Source organism: Echiichthys vipera (assembly GCF_963691815.1).
Source record: "Echiichthys vipera genome assembly, chromosome: 20".
NCBI classification, from domain to species: Eukaryota; Metazoa; Chordata; class Actinopteri; order Perciformes; family Trachinidae; genus Echiichthys; species Echiichthys vipera.
This window is the reverse complement of record NC_139845.1, coordinates 889,586-906,394: the sequence shown is the minus strand read 5'-3', so window position 1 is coordinate 906,394 and position 16,809 is coordinate 889,586. Positions and strand designations below refer to the sequence as shown.

The 16,809-nt window shown below is 43.1% G+C and overlaps 1 protein-coding gene across 1 annotated transcript; it reads left to right on the top strand.

The window, feature by feature from the left end:
• The first annotated feature begins 5,725 nt into the window (after positions 1–5,725).
• nup50 (nucleoporin 50) lies at positions 5,726–16,342 on the top strand. The gene is made up of 8 exons (XM_083935369.1): positions 5,726–5,866; positions 7,809–7,887; positions 8,756–8,836; positions 8,937–9,144; positions 10,225–10,875; positions 12,426–12,510; positions 13,531–13,649; positions 15,093–16,342. The coding sequence occupies exons 2-8, from the start codon at positions 7,819–7,821 to the stop codon at positions 15,290–15,292; spliced, it is 1,413 nt and encodes a 470-aa protein (XP_083791495.1). The 5' UTR covers positions 5,726–5,866; positions 7,809–7,818; the 3' UTR covers positions 15,293–16,342.
• The last annotated feature ends 467 nt before the right edge of the window (positions 16,343–16,809 follow it).

Genomic DNA, 16,809 nt, shown 5'->3' with positions numbered 1-16,809 from the left:
ATTTATGATGAAGTCGACATCGAACAACTTCACTGTTTTAAGCACTTTAGCGCAACATGAGCACAAAATGGCGGCCGTGAGAGTGTTTGTGAGGGGGTTTATTTATTAAAGGGCGACATTTTGAATGAATCAGAGAGCAGCACCATGGACAGAGACACGGACGTTACTGTTGTTGTTTCAGCCAAACTCCATTTTGTTTTCACACTTAAACGTCGCTAAAGCGAACGGCCACAGACACAGGCCCGGAGCCCGCTCTCACTCCTCCACGGGAAAGTTGTTGGTAGTCAGCTCGCAGCGCTGACAGAAAGTAGTCCCAGCCGCCCCCCTCCCCCCCGGAGCCCGCTGGAGCCGGCTGAGACCCTCCCCCACCCGGCCGGGGCCGCTGCTCCATCAGCTGCTACTTTTCATTTCACGGCTCAGCGGCGAAAGTCTCCCCGTCCTGTGTGGATCCTGCCCGGGCTGCTGTTCAGCTCTGCTCCCTCTCAACACACACACACTCCACATTCACTGTGTTATGATCTGTGTGTGTGCAGGGCCGGACACACTGTTTAAATAACACCCCCACACACACACACACATGCACATTTATACATTTATAATTACGTGTTTTCTTTAACTTTGGTTCTGGCTTTTGCACAAAACCTCCAGGAACACGGGTGGGTCCTGAACTCTGGGGCCCTGACTCCTAAAATGATGCTGCAAAATAAATCTGGAGATGCAAAATAACACAAAAGACCATAGAGAGGAACTAAACACTATAATATAATGTAGAAATATTAAAATGCTACAAATAGATGCACTAAAGATGCAAAATGACTAAAAAAAGATGCAAAATGACTAAAAACAGATGCAAAACCACCATAAAAAGATGCAAAATGACTAAAAATAGATGCAAAACCAGCACAAAAGATGCAAAATGACTAAAAATAGATGCAAAACCACCACAAAAAGATGCAAAATGACTAAAAATAGATGCAAAACCAGCACAAAAAGATGCAAAATGACTAAAAATAGATGCAAAACCAGCACAAAAAGATGCAAAATGACTTAATTGGTGCAAAACAAGCACAAAAAGATGCAAAATGACTAAAAATAGATGCAAAACCACCTCAAAAAGATGCAAAATGACTAAAAATAGATGCAAAATGCCCATTTGCCCAGATATTGATCGTATTGATTTTAAAGCACCAGGCAGTAAAGGAAGAACACAGTGATGTTAAATGTTTCCATCACTGGAACAAAGTCAGAGTTTAAATAAAAAGGAAGCTTCTGTTTCCTCTAAAGTGGGAGGAGAGTCCAGCAGGTCTCAGATCAGCTGGACGGGGTTTTATCGGGCCAGGCCCGGACCGGCACCATCTGTCGGAGCCCGGCCGGGGTCGGTGCAGCTCCACCGGCTGCACAAACACCATCACTGCGTGTGTTTCTGAGCCAGGCGTCAAAAACTAAAGGCCCAGAAGCACCGAAGTCCCTGAATGCAACACGAACAGAAAGTCTACGGAGGCCCAAAGCTGACAAAAGAATTAATAATTAATATAATAATGTGACATCAAACGGACCAATGTTCTTCAGTTTCTTCCCACGCCGTGACGTGAACGGACCAAAGGCTTTTATTTGACTCGTTTATGGAAAATGAACGTGTTCATGAATCAATCGAGCCATTTTGAGTCTATTTTGAGTCTATTTTGAGTCATTTTAAGTCAGTTTTTAGTAAATTTGAGTTATTCTTAGTCATTTAGAGTCATTTTTTGTAATTTTGAGTCAATTTTGAATAGTTTTGCGTCAGTTGAGAGTGATTTTAGTCAACCCTAACCCATTTTGAGTCCTTTTATAGAAATCTTGAGTCATTTTGATCAATTTTGCATACATATTCTGTCATTTTGCGTCCATGTTTAGTGACTGTAGGTCAGTTTTAGTACGTGCATGTGTGGTTTCACAGTGTGCAGCGTGTGCAGCGTGTTCAGCGTGTGCAGTGTGTTCAGCGTGTGCAGCGTGTGTAGTGTGTATAGCATGTATAGCATGTGTAGCATGTGCAGCGTGTGTAGTGTGTGTAGCATGTGTAGCATGTGTAGCATGTGCAGCATGTGTAGTGTGTGCAGTGTGTTCAGCGTGTGCAGTGTGTGCACGATGACGGAGGCTGAAGCAGCACCTGTATATGTGTCATGTTGTGTGTTCAGCCTGATGACTCTTTCCAAACACCACCTCCCTCTGAGCTCATTGTTGCTCCGCCGTGACCCACTTCTCTCGCTCAGAGCTGCTGCTTCTGCTGCTTCTGCTTCTGCTGCTGCTTCTTCTTCTTCACCGATAAATAAACACAAGTTGTTTTCTGGGCTGCTCTGTGGCTCCAGCCGAGCGCCTCGTTCTGCAGCAGCAAAGATCCGTTCTGCTGCTGCGACAGGCACAAAAGTGTTTTGTTGAGCTGGAAATGTTCATGTGGAGATAATGTGCTGACACAATAATGCTTCTGTGTGTGTGTGTGTGTGTGTGTGTGTGTGTGTGTGTGTGTGTGTGTGTGTGTGTGTGTGTGTGTGTGTGTGTGTGTGTGTGTGTGTGTGTGTGTGTGTGTGTGTGTGTGTGTGTGTGTGTGCAGAACTCAACAGCGTCTCAGGATTCTGGTTTTTCTTCTGAAGACGCTGCAGAGAGAGAAACACAAAGCAGAAAAGTGTCTCTGGTGAAACGATCAGATGACAAACAGACGGCTCACATTAAAAACCATGTTTGAATTATTATTATTATTATTATTATTATTATTATTATTATTGTCGACACCACAGGGAAATATGTCGTTCAGTGCAAACGAGCTGCGACTGAGACAACGTGAAGTGAAGCAGCAGCTCAGGAACACGACGCAGCGACGTCAGAGACGTGACGGCGTTCAAACGCTCAAACGTTCAAAGTCCCTGAAAACCACCTCGACTCCAACATCTGCTTCATTCACTCAATTTGGAGCCATTTTAAGTCATTTTAGCACATATTTAGTTATTTTAAGTACATTTGAATTGGTTTGAGTCATTTTGAATACATATTTAGTCACAAAACAACTACCAAGAGACACAAAACAACCACAAAGAGACACAAAACAACCACAAAGAGACACAAAATAACCACAAAGAGACACAAAACAACCACAAAGAGACACAAAACAACCACAAAGAGACACAAAACAACCACAAAGAGACACAAAACAACCACAAAGAGACACAAAACAACCACAAAGAGACACAAAACAACCACAAACGCTGCTCTTCACTCTGGAGTCGCTGGAATCTGCTCCAGAGACACGGGACTCCCGCTCCCTTTAGCTGCTAACGTGTGCTGTTAGCCTAGCTCCCAGGCAGCTAATGTGGCTAATTCTGTAAACGTCACCCAGATGGACGTACGCCCCTCCCCCCAACGTCACATACATGCCCTTTTTTGGTCAGAGGAAATGAGGCGGAGTCAAAGTCTGACAAGATGGAGACTCCTGTAGACGAGGACGACTGGATCAAAGTGAGAGAACGGACCTGACGGAGACGCTACGTCTGTTTTTTATACAGTCTATGCGTGATATACCGGATCTCAACGCAAAAAATAAACGTACACATCTGACAGGTCGCAAAAATAACTTCATCAAATGTTACCAAACTAGCAGAATGCTAGTTAGCGCGTCGTTAGCTAGCCAACATTATTGACGTAGCAAAGTTTACCTGGTTTTTAAATGTCTTCATTATTTGGCGCACAGTGACAAAGAGTATCCTCGAATTCCTGCGTATCTTCGGGAAAAACGTAATTTCTGGTGTTCTACGTCACTTCCGTCACGCCAGGGGCTCGTGTCACGTCAGGGGCTCGTGTCACGCCAGGGGCTCGTGCTCCGGGGCTGCAGATGGATTGTGTTGCATAACACGTTTATCTGTATTTCCCACTGCTGTTTATTGTGTTTATTTAGGTCTATAAACATCTTCGCTTCCTGATTTTGGAACCAAACACAAAGACGGTGAAACTCTGCGGTAACGTGAGCGTTTTGTGCAGCGCTCCCCTCAGAGCCCGGCCTCCCTCAGCCTCACACGCCTGTTCCTTCTACATTTCACAGCTTTCCCTCTTTTTTCTGCTGCCAAGTCTCTCCGTTTTCTCCTCGCCAGCTGGTCAAGGGTCTCCTGCTGCCGCCAGGGCCCACAGCTCACTTCCTATTTACTGCAGCACCTGTTCCTATTTGGCAGCGCCGGCCGGGATGCTGAAAGCTTGGAGACGAGCCATCTGCTGCCCGGCTCTGCACCACTTTACCCCCCGATCCCCCCGAGTCTCTGCGTGCATCCACGCTTCCACCCGGCACCGGAGAGAAGGCTGAAACCGACCGTCTGGCAGATCCCCCCGAAAACCCGTTTAGCTGAAGGACCCGGGTTCAGTTAGAGTGCAGCAGAACTGGGTTACCTCGCGCAGGCGGAGCCACTAAGAACTGACCACCGGCTTATTTTTTAATTCAGAGACGCCAGGTTTTTGTCGTAGTGTTTCCTGAAGGTCGTGTCAAAACCACAGACTGTGTAAAAACAGACGTAGCGTCTCCGTCAGGTCCGTTCTCTCACTTCGATCCAATCGTCCTCGCCTACGGGAGTCGCCATCTTGTCAGACTTTGACTCCGCCTCATTTCCTCTGACCAAAAAAGGGCATGTATGTGACGTTGGGGGGAGGGGCGTACGTCCATCTGGCTGACGTTTACCTCCGAGGAGAGGTGAGGGCCAGAGGCTAGCTGTCACTCAAGAGGCCACGCCCCTAATTATTCATAAACTTTAACCTCCAATGAAATAAAAACTAGCCCCTCCCCCTCAGTGTTGTCATGGAGATCTGATCTAAACACACAGACTAGAATGTTCTTTTGTCCTTAAACAGGTTTAATGATGCTGTGTAAACGGCCTGTTTAACATGGGGCTCAATGAGAAACTGCTCTGTTATGAAACCTGCCCCTAGTGGACACTCAGAGAACTGACGCTGACGGAGCTTCCTGATTGGATCACAAACAGGAAGTCTCTCTCTGTGGGTGGGGCTCGATTGTCGGGCTGCAAGTCTTACAGGAGTATTGGTGAGTTGTTGCAAATCTAGGGTTTCCGTTTTGACCAAGCAACCCCCCCCCCCCCCCCCAAGTATGGCACCAAGAACGCACCTGCGCGCGCACACACACACACACACACACACACACACACACACACACACACACACACACACACACACACACACACACACACACACACACACACACACACACACACACACACACACACACACACACACACACACACACACACACACACACACACACACACACACACGACATAAAATAAGATTCACTTTTGTCTAATGCTGATAATAAAAACACCACAAACAACAACAACAATAATAATAACAATAATAATAATAAGAGTCCCTAATGTCCCAAAAGGGGATTAAATAAATAAATAAATAAATAAAAAGATTAAAAATGATTTATTAATTCATTATTAAATTATTATTATGTGTCAGGACTTCACTGGCTCCATATATTTATAATAATAAATATAATAAAGTGATATAATTAAGTGGAAATATGTTAAATGTTTAAAACCATATTAAATAAACATTAAAAATTTGCAAAAACTAAAGTAATTTGTAACGGACTACAACTCCCATGGTGAAGGGGCCGGCGTGTCTGCTGCGCATGCGCGAGAAGGTGGGGCGGCGGGAACCCATGCGGATATCCACCGCTGTGTAAAATGGCGGCGTGAGAGAGGCTCGTTCAAAAACACCGAGCGTCGTTTTCACCCGTGAAGGCGGAGGAACAACCACCGAGAGACCGACCGAGCTCCGAGAGACCGACCGGGGATCAGACACAGGCCGCGGCGGGAGTCACAGCCCACAACAGGTCCGTGTGAATGACGTTTATAAATGTGTATGTATGTGAGGAGCTAACGTTAGCATCCAGGGTTTAATATGAGGTTAGCCGTTAGCTGCTAATGCTAGCTGCTAGCTTAACGTGCGGGCCCGGTTAGCTTAAACGCCGCTAGCTCACCGGCTAACAGTGAGAGGATGGAGCTAACACAGCGGAGCTAACGCGTTTACATCGTTTCACCGAGTCTGCGGTTAAAGGTGATTATTTTAAGTGACTGTGTGTGTGTGTGTGTGTGTGTGTGTGTGTGTGTGTGTGTGTGTGTGTGTGTGTGTGTGTGTGTGTGTGTGTGTGTGTGTGTGTGTGTGTGTGTGTGTGTGTGTGTGTGTGTGTGTGTGTAATGAGGACTGGATCAATAATGAATGTGTTTATAACACGTGACAAATGACACTAACGCTTTAAAATGTAATTTAATAAAGTTTGTTTAATTAGAAATTATTATATTATTCATATTAGAACATTTTTACTGTATTTTCAACCTCACCACCTGAAAAATGTCACATATTTAATAATAAATATCTGTATTTCTGTTTATTGTAAGTTACATTTATGCAGTTATACCTGTGTTTCATCACTGACACATTATTATTATTATTATTTATTATTATTGTTTTAGATTAATAATAATCCAGGATCATTGTTTTCTATTGGCCAGGAGTCCCATATTTTATGATCCAATTTTGAATTAAAAGACAGAAAAACTGTTTTATAAATATCTAAATAAATCTATAACTTACTTTAGTTTTGCATCTTTATATTTCTCAACCTTTCTTTCATTTTAACTTTTGTAGTTTTTGGTTTAAACGATATTTGACCCGGCTGTTACACATTATTCAGCATCAATGACAGGAAATTATATATTTGTTGTGCATTTGTGCAAAATGAATGTTTGCATTCGTACAAATAATTGCACATTCACGCAAATATCTATTTACAATATGTTATAACATATCTTAGGATGTATATTTAAGTCTTATTCATTTTTAAATGTTATTTCCAGTTGTATTTATTTTTTTCTTGCTTCGGTCTCATTAAAAAAAAATCATGTGAAGCATTTTGACTTGTGAAGGTTCTGTATTAAATACACTTATTATTGTCATTATTATTGTGTGCGCTTCAGCTGAATGTAGTTGTTTTGAATGCGGCAGTAGCTCAGTCCATTGGTGACTTGGCTGGGAATCGGAGGGTCGCTAGTTCGAGTCCCTGTGTGGACCATGAATGGACCAAACTACTCGGGCCGTAGTTCACTCGCTCTGACATCTCTCCATTCATTGCATGTTTCGTTTGTTTATAGGTCGTGTGTGTGTGTAATTCCCCGTTGCGGGACTCATAAAGGAATTATTATTATTTTCTTTAAAGACATAAATATTAAAGCAGAATATTTCAACAGAGCAACAAACACCAGAAAACCTTCTGCAAACATTATTAATTATAATAATAATAATAATAATGTACTTTGTGTTTCACTGCCACTTCCTCAAACATGTGCATAAATATCATAACTTATCCATAAAGTTACAGTAGTGATGATAAAACAATTATAATGTTTTTAATCAGCTTTAAACTAAACTTGGACCCAAACAGAAACAGATGCTCCAGCACAAAATCACATGAATAACATCATTGCTGCAGTTTGGAGCTTTGAAGTATGGAGGCGAGGTTTGATTTGGACAAAAGTTCCTAAATATCAAACTAATAAAATCATAATCCATCATCAGCGGACCAGATATTCATGTGTTTGGACAGTAAAGGAACTTTAAAGTCATGTGTTGCTTAGATTATGTTGCAGTTACGGCACTTTCACTGTGTTTCCAGAGCCCCACAGTTGTTTATGAGCGTTCATAACACTTTCATACTCACGTTTAAGTCGCTCGTCTCTCTGTCTCTCTCTCCCTCTCTCTCTCTGTATCTGGTGCAGAGCCGCTGGGATGGCGAAGAGGATCGCTGATAAAGAGCTGACGGACAGGAACTGGGACCAGGAGGAGGAGGGAGAGGAGGTGAGAGCAGCCTAAAGAACACCAGAGACACACAAGAGTCAGTCTGTTGTGCTTCTGCTTTATGTTTAAATAAAATATGATGTTCCAGCCTGAATCTGTGTTGTTACAGGTGTGTTTCAGGTGTGTTACAGGTGTTATCGCCTCTGCAGATCTCCTGATTTCACCCTTTTCTAAAGTCTAAAGATTTAAGTTCGGTTTGATCCGGACCGCAGAGAGAAAGACGTCAGAGTTCATTTGACTTCATCAGAGTTTATCAGTGTTCAGTTCCTGTCAGTGAAAACGTTTCCTGCTGCTGCGGCGTCACAATAAAATCTATTAAATAACAAAATAACAGGGGGCTTTTATTGTGAAGAATTTATAGGATGACTCACTCGCACACGTTGTGACGTTTTTCAAGGTTTAAAAGTTCTTGAAATTAACGTTTTGTCACCCTGACGTAGGAAGAAACATCGTTTTGGTTCTTTTAAAAGCACAATAACGTCTGATTTAAGTGCAGTAAACATTATAAACTGTGTATTCTGTGTTTGCCGTGTATAAAAGTGTCATTTACCGCAGATGGAAGCTCCTGGAAAAGCTTGAAAGGTGCTGGAGTTTGACTTTGGCCTTAATGTTTGAATTCAGGGACATTTAATGAAAGTAAAGTATGAAACGCACAGAGAGGCTGTAGAGCCACGGACGCACCTGCAGCCAGACGGCCTCTTTAACCTCCAGACCTGTCGAACGAATGCAAACGCACGCATGAAACACTAAATGATTTAAACCTGAAGAAACCAGAGTTGAGCTGTTTGACCCGTCAGCTGCAGGACGGTTCTGACTTAACGTGTAAAAGTAACGCAGCCATGTTAATGTTGTTGTTGTTGTTGTTCAGGCCGGGACGTTTTCTGTAGCGAGTGAAGACGTGCTGAAGAGCCGGGCGATAAAAAAAGCCAAACGCAGAAACATCGGCGAGGTAAACGCAGGAACATCACACGTGGCCCAGACTCTCACGTCCCCTGACAGGAAACACACCCACCATTCATTCATTCACTCACTCATGGTTGTTGTTTCAGGCCGAAGGGAGCGGCAGCTTCAAAGGCTTCAAAGGCTTCTCTCTGACCACGGCGGCGGTGGCGAGCGGCGGCTCCGCCCCCACGGCGTTCTCTGGTTTCGGGAGCGGAGGCGGTTTTCAGGGCCTCGGCGCTCTGACCAACGGGAACAGCATCACGCCGGCGTTCGGAGGCTTCTCTTCCCCCGCTGCAACGTCCTCTGCTGCACCGGGTGAGGACACGTCCCCGTGTGTGTGTGTGTGTGTGTGTGTGTGTGTGTGTGTGTGTGTGTGTGTGTGTGTGTGTGTGTGTGTGTGTGTGTGTGTGTGTGTGTGTGTGTGTGTGTGTGTGTGTGTGTGTGTGTGTGTGTGTGTGTGTGTGTGTGTGTGTGTGTGTGTGTGTGTGTGTGTGTGTGTGTGTGTGTGTGTGTGTGTGTGTGTGTGTGTGTGTGTGTGTGTGTGTGTGTGTGTGTGTGTGTGTGTGTGTGTGTGTGTGTGTGTGTGTGTGTGTGTGTGTGTGTCTTTCCGTCTGTCTCTCAGTCTTATAGAAATCATTATTAATTAAAAATCATTGTGAAATAAATCACTACAAAGAAAATAGTTGTTTTTGTTGATGGACAAGATAATTTTCAGGGCAGATCATAAATAATAATAATAATAATATTAATAAAAGGCAACAATTATCCTTCTTTCTGTAACATTCAGAATCAGATCAGGTTTTTATTATTAATCCATATTTACAGAGTTTCATGTTTTCAGGAGTAAACGAAGCGTCTGAGTCGACTTCAGTGACTCAGCGTCTCCTCGTGGTCGTTTCACATCCATTTAGTCGTTTTATGTTTTTGTCGTCTCGTGTTTTTGAACGTCACTGTCGTCGTTTTCTGCCTCTTCACCTGTTTTTACACCTTTTCCTGTTTCTCTGGACGTTTTTAGTCGTTTTGAACCTTTTTATTTTGCTTTTGTTTCTGAAATCTCTTCATTTTTCCGTCTCTGGTAATTTTGCGCCTCCTTGTGGTCGTGCTGTGATTTTCAGACCTTTCTCTGTTTCCCTGTTTCCTTTTGTTTTGTACGTTTGTGTTTTTAACGTCTCTTTGTGATCATCAGCGACGTTTAGTGACCTCTGACCTCATCAGCGTCACTTTAAATCTCCTCTGACGCTGAAAACGCGCTGCTTTGTTGTTTCTGTCGAGTGTAATGAAGCTGAATCAGCTGCGTGTGTGTGTGTGTGTGTGTGTGTGTGTGTGTGAGTGTGTGCGTGTGTGTGTGTGTGTGTGGCTGCCGTCGCCCTAACGCTCCCCCCTCCGTCCTCTCAGGTCTGTCATTCAACGGCCCTGCCTCCTCCGCCAAGCCCCCCTCTGACATCACGGCGAAGCAGACCAATGGCAGCGCCGCAGGCTCGGCTCAGAGCTCCTGCAGCAGCGTGAACAACAAGGAGTACAGCCGGCAGCTCACCGCGCTCAACTGCTCCGTGCGCGACTGGATCACCAAGCACGTCAACGACAACCCTCTGTGCGACCTCAACCCCATCTTCAGGGATTACGAGCGGCACCTGGCGAGCATCGAGCGGCAGTATGGAGCCGCCGCCGCCGCTGCTGTCGGGGGCTCGGAGGAGAAGAAGAAGCTGCTGCCGACCACGGCCGCCCTTCCTCCTCCTGCTGCTGCTCCCTCATCATCGTCATCCTCCTCTGGGGCTCCAGCCGCCGCCGTCAGCTCCTCTTTGTTCTCCTTCGGCAAAAGCCCGACGGAGGACGCAGGGAGGGACAAAGCGGCCGCTGCGGTCGGCCCCGGCGTCACGTTTAACTTCGGTCAGAAGGTGGACAGCTCCGTCCTCGGCTCCTTGGGCTCCAAAGCAGCGCCCCCGAGCTTCTCCTTCTCCTCCAGTCAGACGTCCGTGTTCGGAGCGCCGGGATCGGCCGCGCCGCTGTCCTTCAGCGGGGCCAAGAGCGAGGACGCACGGCCCGCAGGTACGACGCCACGGAGATCTAACGACGCTCTTTAGATGCAGAGAGGAAGCTGACGAGCTTTAGTTTAGACTTTAATGGATGTTTGATCTTCAGGAAGCAGAACGAGAAACTAGAGCGACGGCCAACGAGTGTTTTCTCCGTTTGGTGATAAAATGTCAAAAATGTGTAAAAGAAATCTTCACTTTTAACTAATTTGACTTTTGTTTTACTTAAATTACTCAAAACTATTCATCCATCATCAAAAATAACTGATTAATCTGTAACTTTTGCAGGTTTGTCACAAATGAATCTGCAACAAAACGTTTAAAAACATTAATAAATAACGTGAAATTAAATTAAAAAGTAAAATAGAAAGTGAATAAATGAGGGAATTAATAGAAAAGGTGAAGAAACGAAGAAAATCTGCATTTATTTAGTATTTTAGTGCATTAATAACATTTATGGAGTTATTTATTGTTGGCTTTTGCAGCTTCTGGCCTCCAGAGTTAATCACATTTATATATATTTATAATATTTAATAATCGTTGCAGCTCTGTTATTAATTAATCTGCAGAATATTGATTAAACGTTTTGAAGCTGCAACAACGAAGAAATAAACTGTTTTAATAATGAATGGGCAGAATTTGACGGATTGTGTTTAACTATAAATTAATTGTTTTTCCTGCTTTTATAAATTAAGACGTTGATAAAAAAAAACCTGTTTTAAGGAGATAAATTACGTCTCAGTGTGAAAAACAGCTGCAATTAATAATTATTTTAATTCTCAGTCACTTTGTTAATGATTCATTAAAGCAGCTCGACGGGTTCAGATGTTTAAAATGTTTTTTTTGGCTTAAAAATGTTTTTTTTAGTTTAAAAATAAAATAAAATGGTGATTCACTTTCTGCACATCAGAGCTGCAGCGATTTAATCGATTTATCATTAACATTTAAATGAATCACGACCGTTTTGACCTTTGATTATTTAATTTTTGGAGCAGTCATTTTGTTTTTTGTGTTAAAAAAATCGTCAGTGACACAAACGGACGTTAAAAACAACAAAACAGAATCAAAAGAAGCATTTAAAAAAAAAAACGACGTCTTTAAAAATAAAAACAAACTGATTCCAGCTCAAAAATGTGACAAGAAATAATATTTCTGTTTCACTTCTTCACCTTTTTATTAATTCACTGTATTTATTTTCCTGTTTCAGTGATTTTAGTGTTTGTAAATCTTTAATTTGTTGCAGTTTGAAGTGAATTAATGTAGAAAGAGCTGCAACCAACTCTTCTATTCCCCAATAATCACTTTATTAATCACTGTAATCACTATTCTGACGACCTGTTTATGGTTTTACGTCACTTTTAAACCAAATCTCAGTTTATAAAATGTGAATATTTCATTTAAAGACGTCCTTTTGTTCTTGGGAAATTATTTTATTACGTTTTAGATTAAAGGAGGAAATGATTCACAGGTTAAAGGTGATTTAAATTAATTTAATTAGCATCAGATGTTTAAAAATCATTTCACAGTTTAAAACTGAAACTAATGAAATGTTGTTTTTGTTTGTAGCTGAGAACGGAGACGAGGAGTCGGAGGAGCCGCCCAAACCGGAGGTGAAGGAGGTGAAGGAGGACGACGCCTTCTACTCCAAGAAGTACGTTTGTTTAGGCGTCAAATTTACCGTATTCTCCGCACTATAGGAGCACCTGAAAACCTCCACATGTCTCAGTGCTCCTTATAACCCGGTGCTCCTCATATATGGACCAATATTGAGCCACAACAGGTCTCAACTACGGTGAGCAGCCGCCGACTCTATTTTCCCCGTAGAAGAAGTAACGCGCGGTGCATGTTGAGATATACGACTGCGTGAAGCGTGCCGTTTCATTTCCATGTGTGTGTTTGTGTAAAGAGCCCAAAATGGCTCCTGTTAAGAGACACACTTACGACGCAGAGTTTACACTCAAGGCCATTAGTCACGCAGCAGAACACGGGAATAGAGCAGCAGCCAGAGAGTTGAACATGAACCAATCAATGGAAGCAACAAGACGACCTCCCCTGACTGTTGTGTTGACGTTCCCTTTAGCGCAGCTCCATCTAATGGATGCAGAACGTAACCCCAGCCTCCACTGTAGCGTCTGTTCTATGCGCCTGATAATGTGGACGATACGGTTTAAATTCAACGATGTTCAGGTTTAAAGTGAGTTCCTCTGTTTAATTAATTATTTAACACAGAAACAAATAAATAAAATCATTTTCCTTCAGATGTTTTTAGAAAATCCAGTAAATTTGCTCGTTTTTGTTCATTTAAACATCGAAATTGTGGCTAAAAAATCTCCATAATTTACATTTAAATGACGTAAATAAGGATAAACACTCTGTTATTTACTTTAAAGAAGATAAATTATATTTAATTTTCTCTAAATCAAATAATTATTAAATATTCTTTAATCTGTGAAATATTCATTAAACTCTTTTTACCTTTAAAACCTTTTGTTTTAATTCAAATGTTTCTTTATTTTTCTTTTATATGAACGTTTATTTTGATGCTGTTTAAATATTTATTTATTTTGTTGTTCTGCAAATATATAATATGTTTAAATATAAATAACTAAATTAATTAAAGTTTAAATAAATAAGTTAAATAACTGTTGAACTGTGCTTCTTTGTGTTTCAGGTGCAAACTTTTCTATAAGAAAGATTCAGAGTTCAAAGAAAAAGGAGTCGGAACTTTGCACCTGAAGAACACGGACGACCGCAAACTGCAGATGATCATCCGCGCCGACACCAACCTGGGTAAGGACGCCATTAAACTACCGCCTTTAAACTACCAAACTACACCATTAAACTACACCGTTAAACGACCAAACTACACCGGCCTGGGTAACTACCGCCTTTAAACTACCAAACTACACCATTAAACTACCAAACTACACCATTAAACTACCAAACTACACCGACACCAACCTGGGTAACTACCGCCTTTAAACTACACCATTAAACTACCAAACTACACCGTTAATCTACCAAACTACACCAACCTGGGTAACTACACCGTTAAACTACACCATTAAACTACACCGACGTGGGTAAACGGGGGAAAGTGTTTCATCCCTGAAGCTAAAGCTACATGCTAACGTGTGTGTGTCTGGACTCTTCTTTAGTCTTTAAACGTTTAATAATAATAATAAAATAAATATACTATTATTAATGTCCTAAACAAGCAGAAACCCGATGAAGTCGAGGCTTCAGGAGGAAAAGTTAAAGTTACTCACTCGTCTTTTCTTCGACTCGACTTTGCGTTTGTCTCGTTTGTGTCGCTGCTGTTAGTTTGTTTGTGGCTCCGCCCCCTCGGCGCTCAGGTGCGTCTCGTTGGTTTAAGCCTCTCTCTGATTGGACGATCTTTGTTATTAATTTAGTCTCAGCTCACAGACAGGAAGTGAAATTTAAAACCAGGAAGTGAAATTTAAAACCAGGAAGTGAAGTTTAAAACCAGGAAGTGAAGTTTAAAACCAGGAAGTGAAGTTTAAAAGCAGGAAGTAAAGTTTAAACCAGAGAAGAAGAAGCAGCAGCAGCTCAGCTGTGATCAAACGGCTCCACCTGCTGGAGAAAACATGACTTTATCATTAAACCTCAGAGTGAATCACTTTAATTATTATTAAAATATATAAATGTGTCATGTTTTAGACACTTTGTTCTTAAATATTCACATATTCACATTAATTTTTCATAATTTCGTGCATTTTCTTGTACTTTTTATCCTTTAATATACTTTCTCTATTTTAACTTATTCTTTTGTTCTAAACACTCTTTGATTTATTTGTAATAGACATTCTTTATTTTATATATTTTATTTTTTTATTTTATATATTATATCTTATATAATAGTCTTTAATTTAATTTCCTTGTACTTTACTATACTTTATTTTTTATATATAATATATTTTCTATTCTCAGCATATTTTAAATTTTTATATTTTTAGTTATATATTTATATTTGTTTATTACACGTCTTATATTATATTTTATTCTTAGTAATATACTTTATTTTAGAGATATTTTTATTAGTTACGTATCTGATCATAATTTAATATATATTTATAATTATTATATTTAATATTTATTTATTACTTTTATCCTCTGTAAATAAATAATAAATAAATAAATAATAAATAAATAAATCGCCCGTGTGCGTCGTTGCTCGCTGACCCTAAAGCTGCTGCTTCCTGTCTGTTGCAGGAAACATCCTCCTGAACATCGTGGTGCCGGCGTCGCTGCCTTGCTCTCGGGTCGGGAAGAACAACGTGATGGTCGTGTGCGTCCCCAACCCGCCCGTGGACGACAAGAACGCCGGCGGCCCCGTGCCGCTGCTGATCCGGGTCAAGACGGCCGAGGACGCCGACGAGCTCCACAGGACGCTGGAGGAGAAGAGAGGCTGACGGCCGCGGGCGTTTCCCCCGACGCCGCCTACGCCACCACCGCCGTCGGACGCATCGAGCTCAGCGCCAAGGTTCCATCCGCACGCAGGTTTCACCCTACGTCCCGCGTAGGTTTCACTTCACACAGGTTACCCGCGCGTAGGTGTCACCCGCGCGTAGGTGTCACCCGCGCGTAGGTGTCACCCGCGCGTAGGTGTCACCCGCTCACCCGCGCGTAGGTGTCACCCGCGCGTAGGTGTCACCCGCGCGTAGGTGTCACCCGCGCGTAGGTGTCACCCGCGCGTAGGTTCTACCCGCGCGTAGGTTCTACCCGCGCGTAGGTTCTACCCGCGCGTAGGTTCTACCCGCGCGTAGGTGTCACCCGCAGGTCTCACCGCACGCTCCCCGTCCTGGTCACCCATCACCTCCTCCTTCTCCTCCTCCTCCTTCCTCTGTAATAAATTGGTCGAACTGTGAAATCACTTTATTTTAAATCACAAACGTCAGAAACTCGTCGTCTACATTCCTCCGGTCCGACGCCGCCGCTGTTTTTACGACATCATCGTCTGTGTGTCGCGTTTTAATCTGGTCGTCGTGACGGGAAGAGTTCTCATCGTCCTGCTTTTACCTTTTTTCTTTGGGGCGAAAACCTCCAAAAAAAAAAAGAAGCTCCAGTCGATTTGGTTTTACAAATGAAAAACTCGCCGTCACGTTTTTTTTTTTTTAAACGAACACGTCGAGGAGCCGCCGCCTCCTCGGAGCCGCCGCGTCCTCGGAGCCGCCGCGTCCTCGGAGCCGCCGCGTCCTCGGAGCCGCCGCGTCCTCGGAGCCGCCGCGTCCTCGGAGCCGCCGCGTCCTCGGAGCCGCCGCCTCCTCGGAGCCGCCGCGTCCTCGGAGCGTTTTTGGGCTCTGGAAACTATTTATTGTGTGTGAAAAACGCGGCGTGGACGAAGGAGCCGCTGTTTCTCTGGTTTCTGTAAAACGTGGACTCTGTTGTTTCGTCTTCGACGTCGTCGTCGTCTGAGAACATTTGTAAAAAGACGTTTATCGGGAATAAAAGGAAACAAACAACAACAACGGCTGCTGCTTTTTATTTTCACCCTCGGCTCCAAATTAAAGAGTTATTAAAGAGTCGCCTCCTGGTTTTATTGTTATTGTTTAAGCTTTTGGATAAAAACTGATCTCAGGTCTGTTCGTCGGAGTAACTCAAAGTGTTCGTGACGAGTCCCTTAGAATGTTTTTAACACGACTGAGACAGAGAGACCCGTAACGTTCCTCCAGGGTGGAGAGGAAGCAGCCAGTGATGTCTAAGGTTAACGTTAAAGACCCTGTGGAGGGCTTTCCACTCAGCCACTGTGCAGCTGACACACACACACAAAGTCAGGATCTATGGAGCAACGATCGGACGACACCAGACGTTTCTGAGTCCGATTGTTTCGGTCTCTGTTGTGTTTTCTTGATGTTAAAGTTCAGTCGTGTTCGTGCACGCAGAGAAACAGGAAACCAGTTTAAACGCGTTTCCCCCCGATGAACACGGG

Bases quoted from the DNA above. Each gene is read 5' to 3' on its own strand.
- nup50 (XM_083935369.1), top strand. From the start codon at position 7,819: ATGGCGAAGAGGATCGCTGATAAAGAGCTGACGGACAGGAACTGGGAC. The intron at 7,888-8,755 runs GTGAGAGCAGCC...GTTGTTGTTCAG, and splicing joins AGGAGGAGGAGGGAGAGGAG to GCCGGGACGTTTTCTGTAGC. The intron at 10,876-12,425 runs GTACGACGCCAC...TTTTGTTTGTAG, and splicing joins CGAGGACGCACGGCCCGCAG to CTGAGAACGGAGACGAGGAG.